The 14,641-nt window shown below is 45.9% G+C and overlaps 1 protein-coding gene and 1 long non-coding RNA gene across 35 annotated transcripts in view; one reads left to right on the top strand and one right to left on the bottom strand.

The window, feature by feature from the left end:
* The window catches only part of Dst (dystonin), a 393,820-nt gene that overhangs the window by 120,039 nt on the left and 259,140 nt on the right, over positions 1 to 14,641 (bottom strand). For 33 of the 34 annotated variants that reach the window (XM_017596770.3, XM_017596775.3, XM_017596773.3 and 30 more), the window contains 5 exons: positions 13,763 to 13,870; positions 13,146 to 13,244; positions 3,844 to 3,972; positions 1,860 to 1,948; positions 944 to 1,082 (listed from right to left, as the gene is read on the bottom strand). In XM_017596770.3, coding sequence (XP_017452259.1) covers positions 944 to 1,082; positions 1,860 to 1,948; positions 3,844 to 3,972; positions 13,146 to 13,244; positions 13,763 to 13,870 — 564 coding nt within the window. Of the gene's footprint in view, positions 1 to 943; positions 1,083 to 1,859; positions 1,949 to 3,843; positions 3,973 to 4,106; positions 6,841 to 7,461; positions 10,147 to 13,145; positions 13,245 to 13,762; positions 13,871 to 14,641 lie in introns of those variants that run through there. The other variant, XM_006244716.5, reaches the window with a different exon arrangement.
* On the top strand, positions 10,271 to 14,008 carry LOC134480566 (uncharacterized). Its single transcript, XR_010054964.1, has 2 exons — positions 10,271 to 11,137; positions 12,399 to 14,008. It is a non-coding gene; the product is annotated as an uncharacterized LOC134480566 (long non-coding RNA).

The raw sequence follows: 14,641 nt of genomic DNA, 5'->3' as shown, positions 1-14,641 counted from the left end.
ATTTCTTGCAGCTCAGGTGTTTTTGTTTTATAATAATATACTTAAGCATTAAAAAAAATGATCCTCTACTTACCAAGATAGCTTGTGAGTGTTAGGCAGCTCAATGCACAAGTGACCTACGTCAGTGATCTACTGAACAGCACGGGATGTGATAAAGCTTTGAAAACAACATGCATCTGTGAAGTGAAAACTGAACATCCGTGTACTGACAAGGTTAGTGAGGACACAAGAGTAGCCTGGCAGGGAGGAAACAGAACACAGATCCATCCAGAAGGCAAACCATGCTTTCTGCATCTGGGTGAGATTAGAGTCTAGTGACAAGAAAGACAGCATCAACTCCATGCTACTGATGTTTACAGCATACAGACTTTTCCAGGGATAAGTAAAAGACTTGTTACGTACCCCCCCCCAAACATGACAAATCATGTGGAAGTGTTCCTGGGAGTCACGGGGTTAAAACAACAAACACCTTTTAACTATCGAACATTCTGCCGGGCACATTACTGGGAGTCAGACAAGTTTTAGGTGATTCCTTTTTTTTTTTTAAATAAAAAAAGATGTGAGAGTATTTTCACTTTAAGACATAGCCTCCCACCACTAAAATAACCCTCATGGATGTCTGACAATCAAAAACCCCCACAGCGTATCTCAGTGGTAGAGATGACCCACGGGCTCTTTTCTGATCATATTTTTATAATAAAACCCTGAACAAAATATTGAAAGAATGGCTTTGAGAAGAAGAGTTAGATGATGAACGAGTCCTCTTTCACCATGCAAGGCAGAGATTAAGGCGTAGGATGATGGTCTGCACATGTAAGATAGCATTTTAAAAACAACAGGAAGCCTCCAAATTCTATCCACAGACTCTCCGCATATAAACCCCGAGGCGCGTTACCATGTGTTCCCAGTCATGCCAGACCTCACATCTTGTGAGGAGCGTTACCTTCTCCTCCACCTTGACCTTCGCCTCTCCTGAGGGTTGTAACTCTTGCTGTTTCAGAGATTCACTGAATAATAAATTGTAACCTTCCTGCAGAGTTTTCACCTGTTTCTCCAAGTCACTTCTGTCTTCCTCTGTCAGTCTGCAATATACACAAAGTATCAAGGGGGCCATGTCAGCCGGCAAGTGTAACAGGATGTAACTTGCTTCAGTGTTGCTACTACATAGAGCTTGATCTGGGTGTTTTTTGGGCCTTGAAATGATGACACATGAAACTAAGGAGCCTGTATGAAATATCCAAGATTCTTTTCTTTGAGAAAGAGACTAAAGAGTTAAACTAATAATAGGTCAGTATCTCTCTAAGAACAAACACACACACAGAGACCTGAGTAACTACTGCCAAGCTGATCAGGGACAGACTCTCAAGAAATATCACATACTTGTTTTGGGGTAACCATGACGAGTACATCCCAAAATGATTTAAGACAAGGGAAAACTTCTTTATCTGAATCACTGGTGAAAAAGGGCACTAACACCCCCCACATGCCTCACATCCCCATGCGTGTATTCTACGAACACACACGCACACATAGACCACATTTATGCCATTTTCCAAAAGGTAGTTTCAGAGTACTATGAGGAATTAAAACATGACTCAGAGCCTGCACCACTGTTCGATGGCTACTAATGTTCAACCTGTCTGAGCCTGTTTTCTTGTAGCAGCATGCCCTGGCGTGGTGAAAGCTAGCTGTGACACATAGCTAAGTCCACATTCCTCACGTTCTATTAAGCTAACCACGATTCCTTTGCGTTCCACTTTTACAGTGTCAGGGATGATGCACACTGCCCTCTGTCTGATGAGTTGATTTTCAGAACGTAACCCTACACGGAATAAAAGGGCTAACAAAAGCCAACATACTTGTCTCCATGTTTAGCCAAAAAAATCTGTGTGTTTTGAAGAGCTTCCGAGAACTGCTCCTTCTTGGCTGATATTTCTTTACTGGAAATCTGTAAGGTAAGAAGGCACATTCAAAGCCTCCCCACAGAAAGAGTGTTAAATAGTAACTAAAAATACAGAATTTTAATCAAGGCGAAAGTGGCAGGTGTATTTTCTGGGTGACACAATTAAGTAACGTAGCAGCTATCGGTACGGCCTAAGAGCTCAACTCTCCTCAGCATACACAAGAGAAAGTGCAGTGCCCTCTATTAACAGTGGTATCGTCTTCACAAGGGAACGCAACCCATCACAGTTCTTGAGTCTGTTCCGGCCCAACCATGACTCTGCCAAAGCCCAAAGGCTCAGAGACCCTCCCTTGAAAGCACATCTCAGGAGACCTGTAGATCAGGTGGTAACTGCTAACCACAGCTCCCTCCATCCTATGCCATCTCTGGCTACCAGAGAAGACAAACTCATGAATTATGGGAAAAGGGGTTTGTCCAAGACTTGTCCAGAACCCCATTTCCATTTGATCAAAATTTCCATTCCTTTTTTAAAAAGATTTATTATATATAAGTACACTGTAGCTGTCTTCAGACACACCAGAAGAGGGCATCAGATCTCATTACAGATTGTTGTGAGCCACCACGTGGTTGCTGGGATTCGAACTCAGTCAGCAGTCAGTTAAGAGCAGTCAGTGCTCTTAACCACTGAGCCATCTCTCCAGCCCACAAAGTTTCCATTCTTATAAATGAATAGGGATGAGAGGAAATATTGGGCCAACGAAAAGATGAGTTTACTAATTAGTCAATTTGCATAGTCAACTTGGTATGGCTATAGGAAATCATGAAGCTAAATGGAATCTCTGAGGACTCATTGTGCACATCAAACCACTCTGTCCTTCAGAAGAGAAAGCAGGTGTTCTGGTAGAACTGCAGTTAGGGCCACCATCTTATTTAAAAGTGTCCGTATGTACTAGGCCTAAATCTAAGGAATGTTCTGGAGAATGTTGACATAATATGAAGACACCAGGTGTTCACAATTCGTGCTTCTTGAAGAAACTCATTCTCTCAAGACATCTTTGCTCTCAGGCTTATGCGCCTTGTTTGAATGCCTTCCTGTCTGACAGTGAGAAGGCTGGGAAGAAGGTATTTTAAATCAAGCATTTGAGGCAAATTACTTTGGAGTCTTTTGGTTGAAAAGCCACCAAATGCTTTCTGAATTCTTGGGTCTTCCATTTGTATGATATCACATCTCAAGGCCAGCCTGGGCTGCAGAGCAAGGGTAAGACTAGCCTAGACCTTGTCTGCCCCAAACAAAACTACCCCAACAACAGAATACAAACTAGCAGGAATTCCTACCATCAATAAAGCACTACTACAATTTATATCTTAATGCCAATGTCCTGAGCTTCAAGTGCTACACTGTGGAGCAAAACCAACTGCCTGCTACAGTGTCCTAACACACAGGTAGCAATGGGCAGGGGAAAGAAGGGTATTCAATGGGAAGAGTGTACGGTGCAGAGGTTGGACAACAAAGCCTTCCTCATGAAATAGAAAAGGCTCCGGAGAGGTCTACTTCCTAAACACTCAACATTCACAGCCTAGACCGTATTCTCCATGTCTGACATGGGTGGCCCGTAGGACTGATGACATCACTGGTCAACAATCCCAATCATTCTAACCAGGGAGTTGATATATAAGATAAGGCTATAACCTAGTGGCTTGCTAATAATGAGGTCAATGAACACAGTTCTGGCTTTGGAACAGGACACCCTTTTCTCGATTATTCTAACTATGCCTCTTTGGGCAAAAATGCCTAAGGGCCTAAACTATTTAATTTTTATTGTAAAAGCTTGTAACTCTGGTGGGTGTGGGGGTTAAGGTAAAGATTGATGGCTTGTGTTTTGTAGACTTATGACTCAGTAAATTCCACCCAGTTGGCATTAGGACCTCTGTAGATGTACCTGTTGCTTAGAGAAGTGAGGTTTCCCAGCTCTCTCCCCATCTCCCAGTGTCTCGCTGATATTTGATACCCATTTCTGCAATTCTTTAGCCTTTTCAACATGCTGTTTCTTCTCTTCATCCAGTGACTTCTGACAGGTACGAGTGGTTAAAGAAAAGAGAAAACAGAGAAAGATACATTCCGATAAACGACTGAGCTTCTCGACTAACCTCTCCTCTGTGCTGAAAACGAGAATGCACAAATGTTTCCCATTATGCACACGGGTTACTGAGATGTTTTATTCATTCACTTAACCATGCCCAACACATCGCACAGCAGATGTCTTTGGAGACGGGAATGGCTGCTCTGGCCACCCAGCTGCTTCAGAAGTATGACAAATAAGCAAACTCAACTTTATTCATGAGATGGGGAGGGGAGGTTTGGGAATCGCTGCCTTTACATTAGCATTACAATCGCGGATGCCCTGACAGATGCTATCAGACAAAAGGAGAGAGCAAAGGGAGAGAGAGACCAGACACAGAGGATGCTCCTCCTCCAAAACCCAATGCACTTGTTAGACTTAATTCCAAAGTCTCAATCGAAAGAAGAGGCAACAGCGAACACTTTAATATGTAGAGAACATCACTGCCTCCAGGAATCGCTCTCCAGCCTCACAGGTCTGGAGCACATTTGCATGTTGTCTTGGATCCAGGTCCCGTGGTGCTCTGCGAGGTACTCTTCCAGGATGCACAAAGTATGATGTCATAGACGTGTTGAATCGATTCAGTGTAAGGACTACGGGAGGAGGTCAGGAGAAATGAGCCCCTGAATGTGTTGATGCTCACCATGCTCTCCCCATTTTCTAGGTAAAACCCATTTACTTCAGTGAGATAAGAATTTTAAAAAGTAGCTGTTTCAAGGGTGGCCAATCGTTTCTTGCTTTCAATCTAAGAATGAGTTTATATTTTCTGAGTAGGGAGCTATTTCTAGCCTGCAAGAAACTAACAGCGTTTCGGGCTGGTGACACAGTTCCTAGGCTGCACATTTAGCGGACACCATCTGCTCTGAGCAGATGGCAGGATGCAGCCGGCACGGCCTCTGTACGGAGTGAAACGCCCTACTGGGAAGAATAGTAGAGGTTGGATATCCCAGTCCCCAAGGGTTCAGACACTTCTAACAGCTTAAGTCCTGTGTGGAAATCAAAATCTGCTTTCTCCAAGGCCTCTTTATAAGTCAGCTTTCTTTTACTCTGGGGGCACATTATATTCCTGACGTATGACTTTTGATCTTTGAGTCTGGTGGCAATGAGGACATCAATGATGCCGACTTGAAGGGCCTCTTCTATGGACAGCCTCGAGTTAACCTGAGGCTCTATCAGGCCCCCTGTCAGGTACTGAAATTCCAGGCACCGGATGCCCATCTCCTTACTGATGATATTAGCATTCACAGCTTCCACCACTGACATCATTTTACTAGTGACAGGGTGGCCGATGCCCGTGATCACTAATTCACACTGGCGTAGCTGCTGGGCGAAGCCCTCATCAACGAGGCCTCTATGCAAAGCCTCGGCCACCCTGTACTTTTTCCCAGTTAGGGGATCAATGATCCCCCCTGTACTGACTTGGGCTTCGAGGCATCGGAGGGCTGTAACCCTATCAACCAGGTTTCTCCGGGAGGCTTTCAGCAAGGAGATCCGTTCCCCACTAGCAGTCAGCCAATAGCCTGCAATGGGACTGTACAAATTCTTCTTGGGAACTACCTTGCTCAGCAGAGAGTCAGCCAGTTCTGTTAGTGTGGTAAGGCCTTCTTGATACTTTTGGACCAAGGCTTTGTCTAGCATTCCCTGCTCTATAGCTTCACTAACATTTAACTGCAGGCCAGTTTTCGTATCGGTCAGCATGTGAGAAGGATGCCCATAGGAGTCAAAAAATGTGGCTTCCTTCCACTGATACTGCTGCCCAGAGAGTTCGAGGTAAACACTCTTGTCGATCAGGTTTCTCTGGAAAGCCTCGAATGCCGTCAGTTCTGCCCCTGTTTTAGTATCTACCACGGCAATTTTGTGAGTCTTCTCTATGTTGAGATTGGATATTTCCCTCTCCCCGAACGGCAAGAGAAAACACTGGCAATCTACGTCAAACACACAGATCTGCAGTAACTCTGAATAATACAGAGCCTGCTTGTTGTTGGGATTAGGGAAGACTCTCGCGTTGCTGGACGGTTCGTGCAAGAACTGGAGGACGGCGTTGTTCAGCAAGCCTTGCTGCACAGCCGTTTCCGGGGGAACACGGACGCCTCTCACGGGGTCAATGACGCCCCCACTGGCAATCTGTGCCTCCAAGATATGTTTACCTTTCTTCCTGTCCAGCATTCTATTTTCCATGGCCTGGAACACTGACAGCGTTGTATTAGTATGGGAATATCCCAGAACTGCCTTCTCTGCCTCTAGGAGCCTATTCCTGAACTCGGGGTCGACGACACCTCGAAGGACTGCGTCTTCGACACAGTAAGTCTGACCAGAGATGGGATCGATAATAAAACCTGTTGCAGCCTGAGCCTCCAAAAGGGCTAGAGCCATCATTTTGTCTATTATGATTTTCTGGGCGGCCGAAGAGAATGACATCTTTTCTTTGGAAGATTCTAGATACAGTCCTGCGATCGAGGTGGCCTTGGTCAGAAACTTGCTAAGACTTCTCTGAACTTCTTCAACAGTCTTCAGACCAAGCCGCAGCTGCTCAACTGTTCTCACATCCAGAAGCTTTGCCTCGACCAGCTGCCTGCCAGTCACCATGTGCCTGAGCCCTTGGAACTGAAACTCATCATCCCTAACAGCGCATGCTTGGTTAAGGTCAGGGTTCTGGGGAGTCTCTGACTCTACGCCTTTCTTAAGGAAATCTCCCTTGAGTCCACCAGACGTTCTGGACCCTTCCAGCATCCATCCACCAGCATTGAAACCCAGCTTCTTCTCTTGTGTTAAGGCCATGACTTCTGTATGCACGCCGCACTGTTTGCTCTTTGCTATCTGCAATAGGAATGTTTAAGATGTTAAACGTGGCCCAAAGAGCACGGCACCTTATCAAATAGTCTCTGCCCCATTACAATCCCTTGTACAATAACTGGGTGAAGAATTGCCAACCCAGGGTAGGGATAATGATATTCTGAGAGACTCAAGTGTTAGCAACTAAATACATTAAGAGTGGTCTGTGGGAAGAGGTCAGAATGAAACCTGGCCACAGAGTACGCTAGATATTGAAGGTAATATTTGATTCTTCTATCCTTTCCCCTCTTTCCCCTTGTAGTTCGGGGACTCTATTCCTCGGCCTTCTGCATGCTAGAGAAGCCTTCTACCACTGAGCTTCACTCACGACTATTTTCTATATATTTTTTTTAGATTAAGTCATATTAAAATATTTACTTCATCCATACCACGTGTGTCTCATCTCAAGCATTCAGAAGTCAGCGGCAATTTACAGCAAACGCAGCCAAAACTGCTGGAAAATTACAGTTTTTTTTTTCTCCCCTCGCACACAGCTAAGCATATAAAACTGTTAAAAATCTAGTCTTGGATGGGGGAGGGTGGGGAAAGGAATAAAAGAAGAAGCCTGACACGATCTAACTAATAAGGTCTCAGGCCAATGTGTACCTCTAAGGGTGTCAAAAGCTTCACCAACTCCCTTTCAAGTCTGTCATCCTGATACGGCACAGGCGGTCTGGAAGGACGCAGGGCTTGCTCCCTCATTGTCTCCAGTTCGGATAGCCTCGTGAGTGGGTTTTTATCATCAAAAGTTATCTGTACTTCAGTGCTTGTCTGAGAAAAATACTCCGAGTAGCATGGCTGGCTGCTTTCCTTGTCCAGCGGAGCCCCGGGCTGTCGGAACTGAACCTCCTTTGGAAGGGGTTCAGGGGCCCTGTGTTGACATTTTCCTTCTGCCTGGTGTGGTTCCTGAGTCCATCTGGACAGTGGAAGTCTGGCCGTTAGGTTAAGGTGCCCAGAGTTCCCGGCGGAGATCTCTGCAGGGTGGCGGCACTCTCTCCCTGCCATATCAAAAGCCGACGTGAAGCTGTGGTCCTGGGTCGGGCTCCTTTGAATTTCGCACTGGAGCAGAAGTAACTGCTGTTCCTGTTCCTTTATCTGCTGGTCCATTTTTTGCTTGAGGTTTTCAACCTCCCGTCTCTGGGCCAACAGCTCCTCCTCAAGCTTCCGGCACTTCTGATAGTGATTCGCTTCTACGTGCTGGCCTTGCTGCATCTTCTCGCGGTAGCACTGGAGCTGCCGCTCGAGTTCTCGGATGTTCGTCTCCCACAGTTTCGCGTTCTCCTGCGCGCGGCAGTTTTCTCTCTGGAGAGACACAAAGTCGTGCTTGATGCCCGAGATGTCGTTTTCCGTGATGACCTTGGACTCCATTAACTTCTCCATCTTCTTCCGGAACTCGTCTGCCGAGCGCTTGAACTTATCGGACTCTTCCTGCAGCAGGACCATCTTCCTGCGGGTCACCTGCTCCTCGATGGTCTTCAAGTGCAGTTCGTCCTGCACCCTCTTCAGCCTGTCGTTTAGCTCCTGCACCTGAGCTCGCTGAAGCTGAGCCTTCTGCTCTTCCCGCCGCTTCTCCTCTTTGGACGCGTTCAGCTCCGCGCTCAGGCTCCTCACCTCCTTCTCCGTGTTCTGGATGACAATGCTCTGCTGGTCGCACTTCTGCTTGAACTCGCTCACCAGGTTTTGGCTTTGGGCGAGGTCGTCCTCCAGGCTCTTGATCTTCCGGTGGAAATCCTGTTCGGTCTTGGTCTGCTTGTGCAAGTGCTCGTTGGTGTTGCGGAGCTGGTCCTTAAAACCGTCCGCCTGGACGCGCAGCGCTTCGCATCTCTGCTGGATGGCCTGCTTCTCTCGGACTACGGTCTCGGACTCGGCCTGAATCCTCTGCATCACTCGTTTGGTTTCCTGATTCTGCCGCGTGAGCTCGTCCACCCTTTGCTTGAGCATCTCCGCGCACTCGTTGCTCTTCTCCAGCTCCTCGTTCAGCTTCCGGATTTTGTCATCGTTCTCTTTCTCCGCTTTAATATTCTGAAGCAACTGGGCGTGGCTCCTCTCAAACTCCTCTTGGAGGTGATCGGATTTCCTCCGGCAGAGCTGCCTCCTTTCACCTGAGGGCTCCTTCTCATCCCGCGAGTTTAAATGCTGGATGTTCCTCTCGGCCAGCGCGTGCGCCCTGGTGACTCTGTCCACTTCCCTCTGGAGCTTCCCCTTCTCTTGATGGAGAGACTCTAACTCCAACTGATAGCTGTGCTTTATTTTCTTGAGATCGTTTGCTTCCTGCCTGACCTCTTCGGCCTTGTCCGTCGTCTGGTTGAGCTGCCTGCCGAGGTCTCTGAGCTGCTGGGAGTAGCGTTCCTGGGCCTGATCCTTCCTCTCCAGGTCCTCCTTGAGGCACCTGAGTGTGCTGTTGGTCTCGTCCAGTTTGTCTTTCAGCAACCGAGCCTTTTCCTCTGACGACGCCTTTTCGAGCTGGACCGCGCTGAGTTCCTGCTTCAGCTCTCTCATCTCCTTCTCCGCCTTTCTGTTGGCGACGGTCAGCTCGTCCACCTGCTGCTTCAGCTGCTCCTCCTTCTGTCTGTCCAGCTCCTTCAGGGCGCCTGCCTGCGCCGCTGCAGCGCTCTCTCTACACGAAAACTGAATTTCGGTTATCTTTCTTCTTGCCTCCAACTCGATCTTTTGCTTTTCCTTCAGCTGCTTCTCGGCCGCCTGCTTCTGAAAGGCCAGGTCCCGTTCCATCTGCCTCACCAGCCTCAGCAGCTCCTCCTCGCGGTCGCGCTTCCGCTGGAGTTCTTCGGCCAGGGCCAGCTTCTGCTGTTTCAGATCACTGAGGCTCGAGTCCTTCCTGCGCAGATGCTCTTCCAGCGTTTGCCTGGTGAAGGTGTTCTCCTGCAGCTGGCTCCGGAAGCTGCGGACGTTCTCCTCCACCGCGGCCCTCCGAGCCTCGGCCTCCGCCGTGAGCTGCCTCACCCTCTCCAGCTCCCGCTCGGCGGCTTCCTTCTCCCTCACGATGGTCTCCAGCTCTCGGCGGTACTGCTTGGCCTCACTCTCCGCCCTTAGCTTCTGCAGGGCGATGTCCTCCACGTTCCTCTGCTGCTTCCTCAGTTCGTTTTCAGCGGCCTCCTTAACTTTGGGAAGCTCTTCCTCCACCCGAGATTTCTGTTTCTTTAGCTCAGCCACCATTGTCTCCAGTTCACTGATCTTTCCTGTAAGCTTGCTATTCTCAACCATGGTCGCTTTCTGACGCTGCAGCAGATCTGAATACGCCCCGTGTTCAGAATTCTCTTTAGACCTTTTCATCTACAAGAAACATTTAGAGGGTCAAAGGCGTTCCATTGAAATAGATCCTGCAGCCTCCGGAGCAGTACTTACGAGACCAAGGGCGCTCAGATGCAGAACAAGCAATCGCCACCAGCACCAGGACCTTCAGAGCAGAAGCCTCAGAAAGCCAGAAGCGAGGAGACAGAAATCCTGCAAGAATGTTTGTTTCCCAAAGAATGCCTTCTGCCCCTCAGAAGACAATTAGCAGGCTTGGGGTTTTGAAGCCAGAAAGGCCTCTTCAGAACATGAGTGGGGCCCCAAACTTTTACAGATATAAAAAAAATGAAGCTTTTCTCATGATATCCGCTCTAGTCTCACATGCAACATGATACTGTCAGCTGAGAACAACGCCACCATACAGGAACCGAAGAACGCAAGATTTCGTTTTTCAATAGCGGAGTCCAGTGGAAATTAAACATGATACGCACAGTTCCATGTTTAGGATTAAAGAAAGAGAATGTCGGAACAGAGAGCCAGAGTCGGAAATGATGCTTTAAAACACAGGAAAGGAGAATTACGCAAAACATTGACATTTCTAAGTCAATGTTTATGAACGCAAATGTGACAGTTACAATGAAGGTCATTGCTAATGCAAAGGCAGCGTCTGTCCCTGACGGCTTTGGAGAGATGAGCTCCAAGCACTCATAGGTCGTTGTTGTTGGCATGGATTGCCTAGAGCCATTTTGTCAAGTCCCTTTAGATACCCCACAAATACAAAGATATTTGTGTAATAGGAAGCATTTAAAAATATATACGTAAGGATTCAAATCCATTGTACCAAATAAATATCAGAAAACCTTCTAGCAGCTGGGAGGACTGGGAAACTAAGTATCAATTGAAACCCTGCATGTTTAGACTTATTTATAAATAAATTCTAGTTTTCTTCCTCAACAGCTCCAGACAGGATCAGTTTGAAAAAAAACTGCGGAGAAAAAACAGCTGAAATAGAAATACGGAAATCGTTTTATAGGTAAGCTTTGTTTTCACTGAGATATATGTGGATTTCACGAATTTAACTGGTAAGGAATCTTTCTCTTCCCCCACTTTCTTGATCTCTGATAATTTGAAGCTTCAACGCTCAGCTTCCTTCATTAACCTCCCCACGGCTGTTAATACGACTCCACGGAGATACAAGTCTCATCGGCATATTGAAAACATGAAGTCGTCTCAGGGCACAGACACGCACACCTGTAGTCCCAGTACTCAGGTTGAAACAGGAGGGTTTCGAGTTCTGGCCCATCGTTCTGGGTTAACCAGAGAGCCACTGTCTCAAACACAGAAACACAAAATTTAATTTCTTACAATTCTTTCTGGGAACCAGCCCCTTGTCAAATCTCACTCTGAAACATAGCTAAGCTGTTACCAAGCTGTTTTCCCCTGTTTTCTCCTACCTCAGCAAAAAAATAAAATTTATTGCTGAGTCTTCAATACCTTAACTAGAGTAATCTTGTTAGTTTAATAATTATACGTTATCTAACTGGCTAGAATTATTTCACAAATGCTTAAAATTACTTCCAATAACTTAGGTCAATTACTGACTTTCCATCTTCCCATCAGATTTACTCATGAAGATCAGTTCCTCGGAAGGTCTCTCAGCTCTATGCGGAGAGATCAATAACTTTGAGAGTTGGGTGTTTATATCAACTACAGAACTTGTTCACCATATCAAATACGCACCCGAGCGTATATATAGAAATGTTCTATATTTCTCTAACACTTCTGAAATAATCATGTATCTCTGCTTGTATGTTGATTATGAAAAATTGTTCTCTCAGGGCAGTTTATCCTGTAGAACTTCAAGAGTGTATCAGAAGTACTATTCTTTAGGGGTCTAAAGCTCGCGTTAGTTACATAATCTTTTCTTCCTTTTTTTCTTTTCTTTTTTTTTTTTGAGACCGGGTTTCTTCTTGCAGCCTTGGCTGTCCTGAACTGGCTCTGTACACTATGCTGGCCTTGAAGGCGAAGAGATCCGCCTACCTCAGCCGCTTGAGTGCTGGAATTAAAGGCATGCACTACCACCACCCAACTGAGTTACGCATTTTTAAGGATAGTCCATTACTATGACCCTTACACAGAAGGGTGTTAATGTTTATTTTAAATCATTGTCTGTGTATCCTCAAAAACCTATACTGTTTTTATTTTCAATCCATTATCAATTGCTAGTGCTTTGGTAACGATAAGTATTTAAATCTTTGAAAGTATCTTTGGTTCTGTCCATTTCTATCTTCTAGGAACTGAGCCGAGGAACAGTTAAACATACACGGTGAGAACAGAAAAGGAAGTAACTGATTCCATGTCTAACAACCGCGAATAAGATTTAAAAGACGCGTACACCTTTAAAAGTGGGACAGCATCTCTCAAAATGTAGTGAGAGTAAGAAAACTATCACAGGCAAGAAGTGCGTTTCACTTACTAAGAGAGCTATGAGTGCCACACTTTTGCACAAATATCGACCACTAAGTTTGCCTTTTTAATACAGTGATTTAGAACTGAAATCTTTGAAAATGTATGTTGACTTAAGGTGCATAACACAGATGTGTCTGCATGGAGCCTCTCTACAGACGTCACATGAGCAGCGCCTGCGCTTGATAGAAACCGTTCCTCAGCTGTGAAGAAGCGGAACCAACTTCTGCCCAAATCTTCCGCTGACACAGGACTATTTACGACCCTGGGTCTATCACATTGGTTCTGAAGTAGCTGCTTTTGAGGCTTGGGGACCAAACCCACGCTAAGAGCACACTGAACCAATACTCTAGCCCACCCGAACTAAAACTTTAAACATGCTTTTCTGTCTTGGAGAATCTAAAAAACAAACAAATGAATGCCCAAGGCTTTCCGTCTTTTCCAGGGTAAGCTTCCAATGAACGACTTGCACGTTAGCAAGCAGCCATGTAAATTCATCAGGAAGTTTACAAATCACTACTGTTTCGGCTCAAACCTCGTTCCCGTTCACACGGATGTAACATGTTAACGGTTACCTCCTCCTCCTCCAGCCTTTTCAAGGAATCACCAGCGAATTTAATGTACTGCGTCATAAGAGTGACCAGGGCAGTGTACCTCGTCCGTAGGTCCATGAACTGCAAGGAAGACGTGAGGAGAGCATTATCTCTGCGACCAGCAAGATGCGTGAATGCCGACCGATGCCCATGCTACCGACTAGGCCTTGAGGACTAAGGCATACACTTATCCAAAGTGGGTCTCACTGGCTGCCACCTTTGTACGCCACACCAACTCATAACTTCCTTCTGGGTTTAATCAGGAAAGGCATTCTTTTCTGTGTTAATAAACGATCTTGACTTTAAAAGAGTTTTTAAAGAGATGTAATAAGATGTTGTGCCGTGGCATTTTACATCAGGAGTGATTTAAAAGAAATACTAAAGCGATATACTAAAATGCCATTAAATCATTTATAAATAATTAAAACGGCCAGTTTTATTTTAGGTATGTTTTACCAGGATAAAAGTCAAAGTGTTTTTAAAACATCCTCTCTCTCTCTCTCTCTCTCTCTCTCTCTCTCTCTCTCTCTCCCCCTCCCTCCCTCTCTCTCTCTCTCTCTCTCTCCCCTGCCCATCCTCTGCCCTTCTACATTCGTCACCTCTTGAATAATGAGGTCCGCCGAGCTCTGTATCCGCCGACGCTTCATTGGTGACTTCTGCTGGGAATCCACCATGGCCCTGTAGGTCATTGTTTGCAATTCATAGTCCTGCACGAAAGAGCCAATGTGATACAGTTAATCCAAGCAAAGCCTGAAGGCTTCAATCCACAGGGACTGACCACAGGACATGGGTAACTAGTTCACTGAAATAATCTTAAATAAAAAAGCTAAATGGTGAGTACTACATTTTGTCATTGTTGGTTTCAGAGACAAGGTTCCTCTGCGTCGCCTTGCCTGCCCTGAACTCACTCTGTAGACCAGGCTGGCCCTGAACTCAGAGATTCACCTGCCTCTGCTTCCCAAGTGCTGAGACAAAAGGCGTGCACCGAAAACTAAATTTTTAAAGAATCTATTAGAGATACTTATGAGGCTGTGACATGAACAGAGACAAGTGTGGAGGTCAGCAAAGGTCCCGATTGTATTTAGAGCCCTCAAAAACATTCACTGCAGAATATTCTCGGTACAGGACGCCTCCATTTAGTCCATAGAGCCATGGAGCTGGGAGCCTAAGATACTGTCAGTGTTACCTTACAAAACTATGACAGGGTCTCTTCAGTAGAAGCTAAATCTTCTCTAAATTTTAAATTAAACAGAAAGGGAAAGCATATACGAAACAAGTTTCAGACCTAGGTGTTGGGGGGCGTGTGTACATTTTCAATGCATCCACAGAGACAGAGAAAAATGAACTGGTCACGGGCCGTCACCTGACTCATTTCATAAGCAATTACTAGGTGTGTATACAAAAGACTAAATGAGGATTTTTTTCTTTTTTAAGCAGAACTTCAAACTGCTTTGAAAATATTGCTATAGCATTATATA

Source organism: Rattus norvegicus, chromosome 9, assembly GCF_036323735.1.
Source record: "Rattus norvegicus strain BN/NHsdMcwi chromosome 9, GRCr8, whole genome shotgun sequence".
Taxonomy (NCBI): Eukaryota; Metazoa; Chordata; class Mammalia; order Rodentia; family Muridae; genus Rattus; species Rattus norvegicus.
This window is presented reverse-complemented; position numbering and strand designations above follow the sequence as displayed.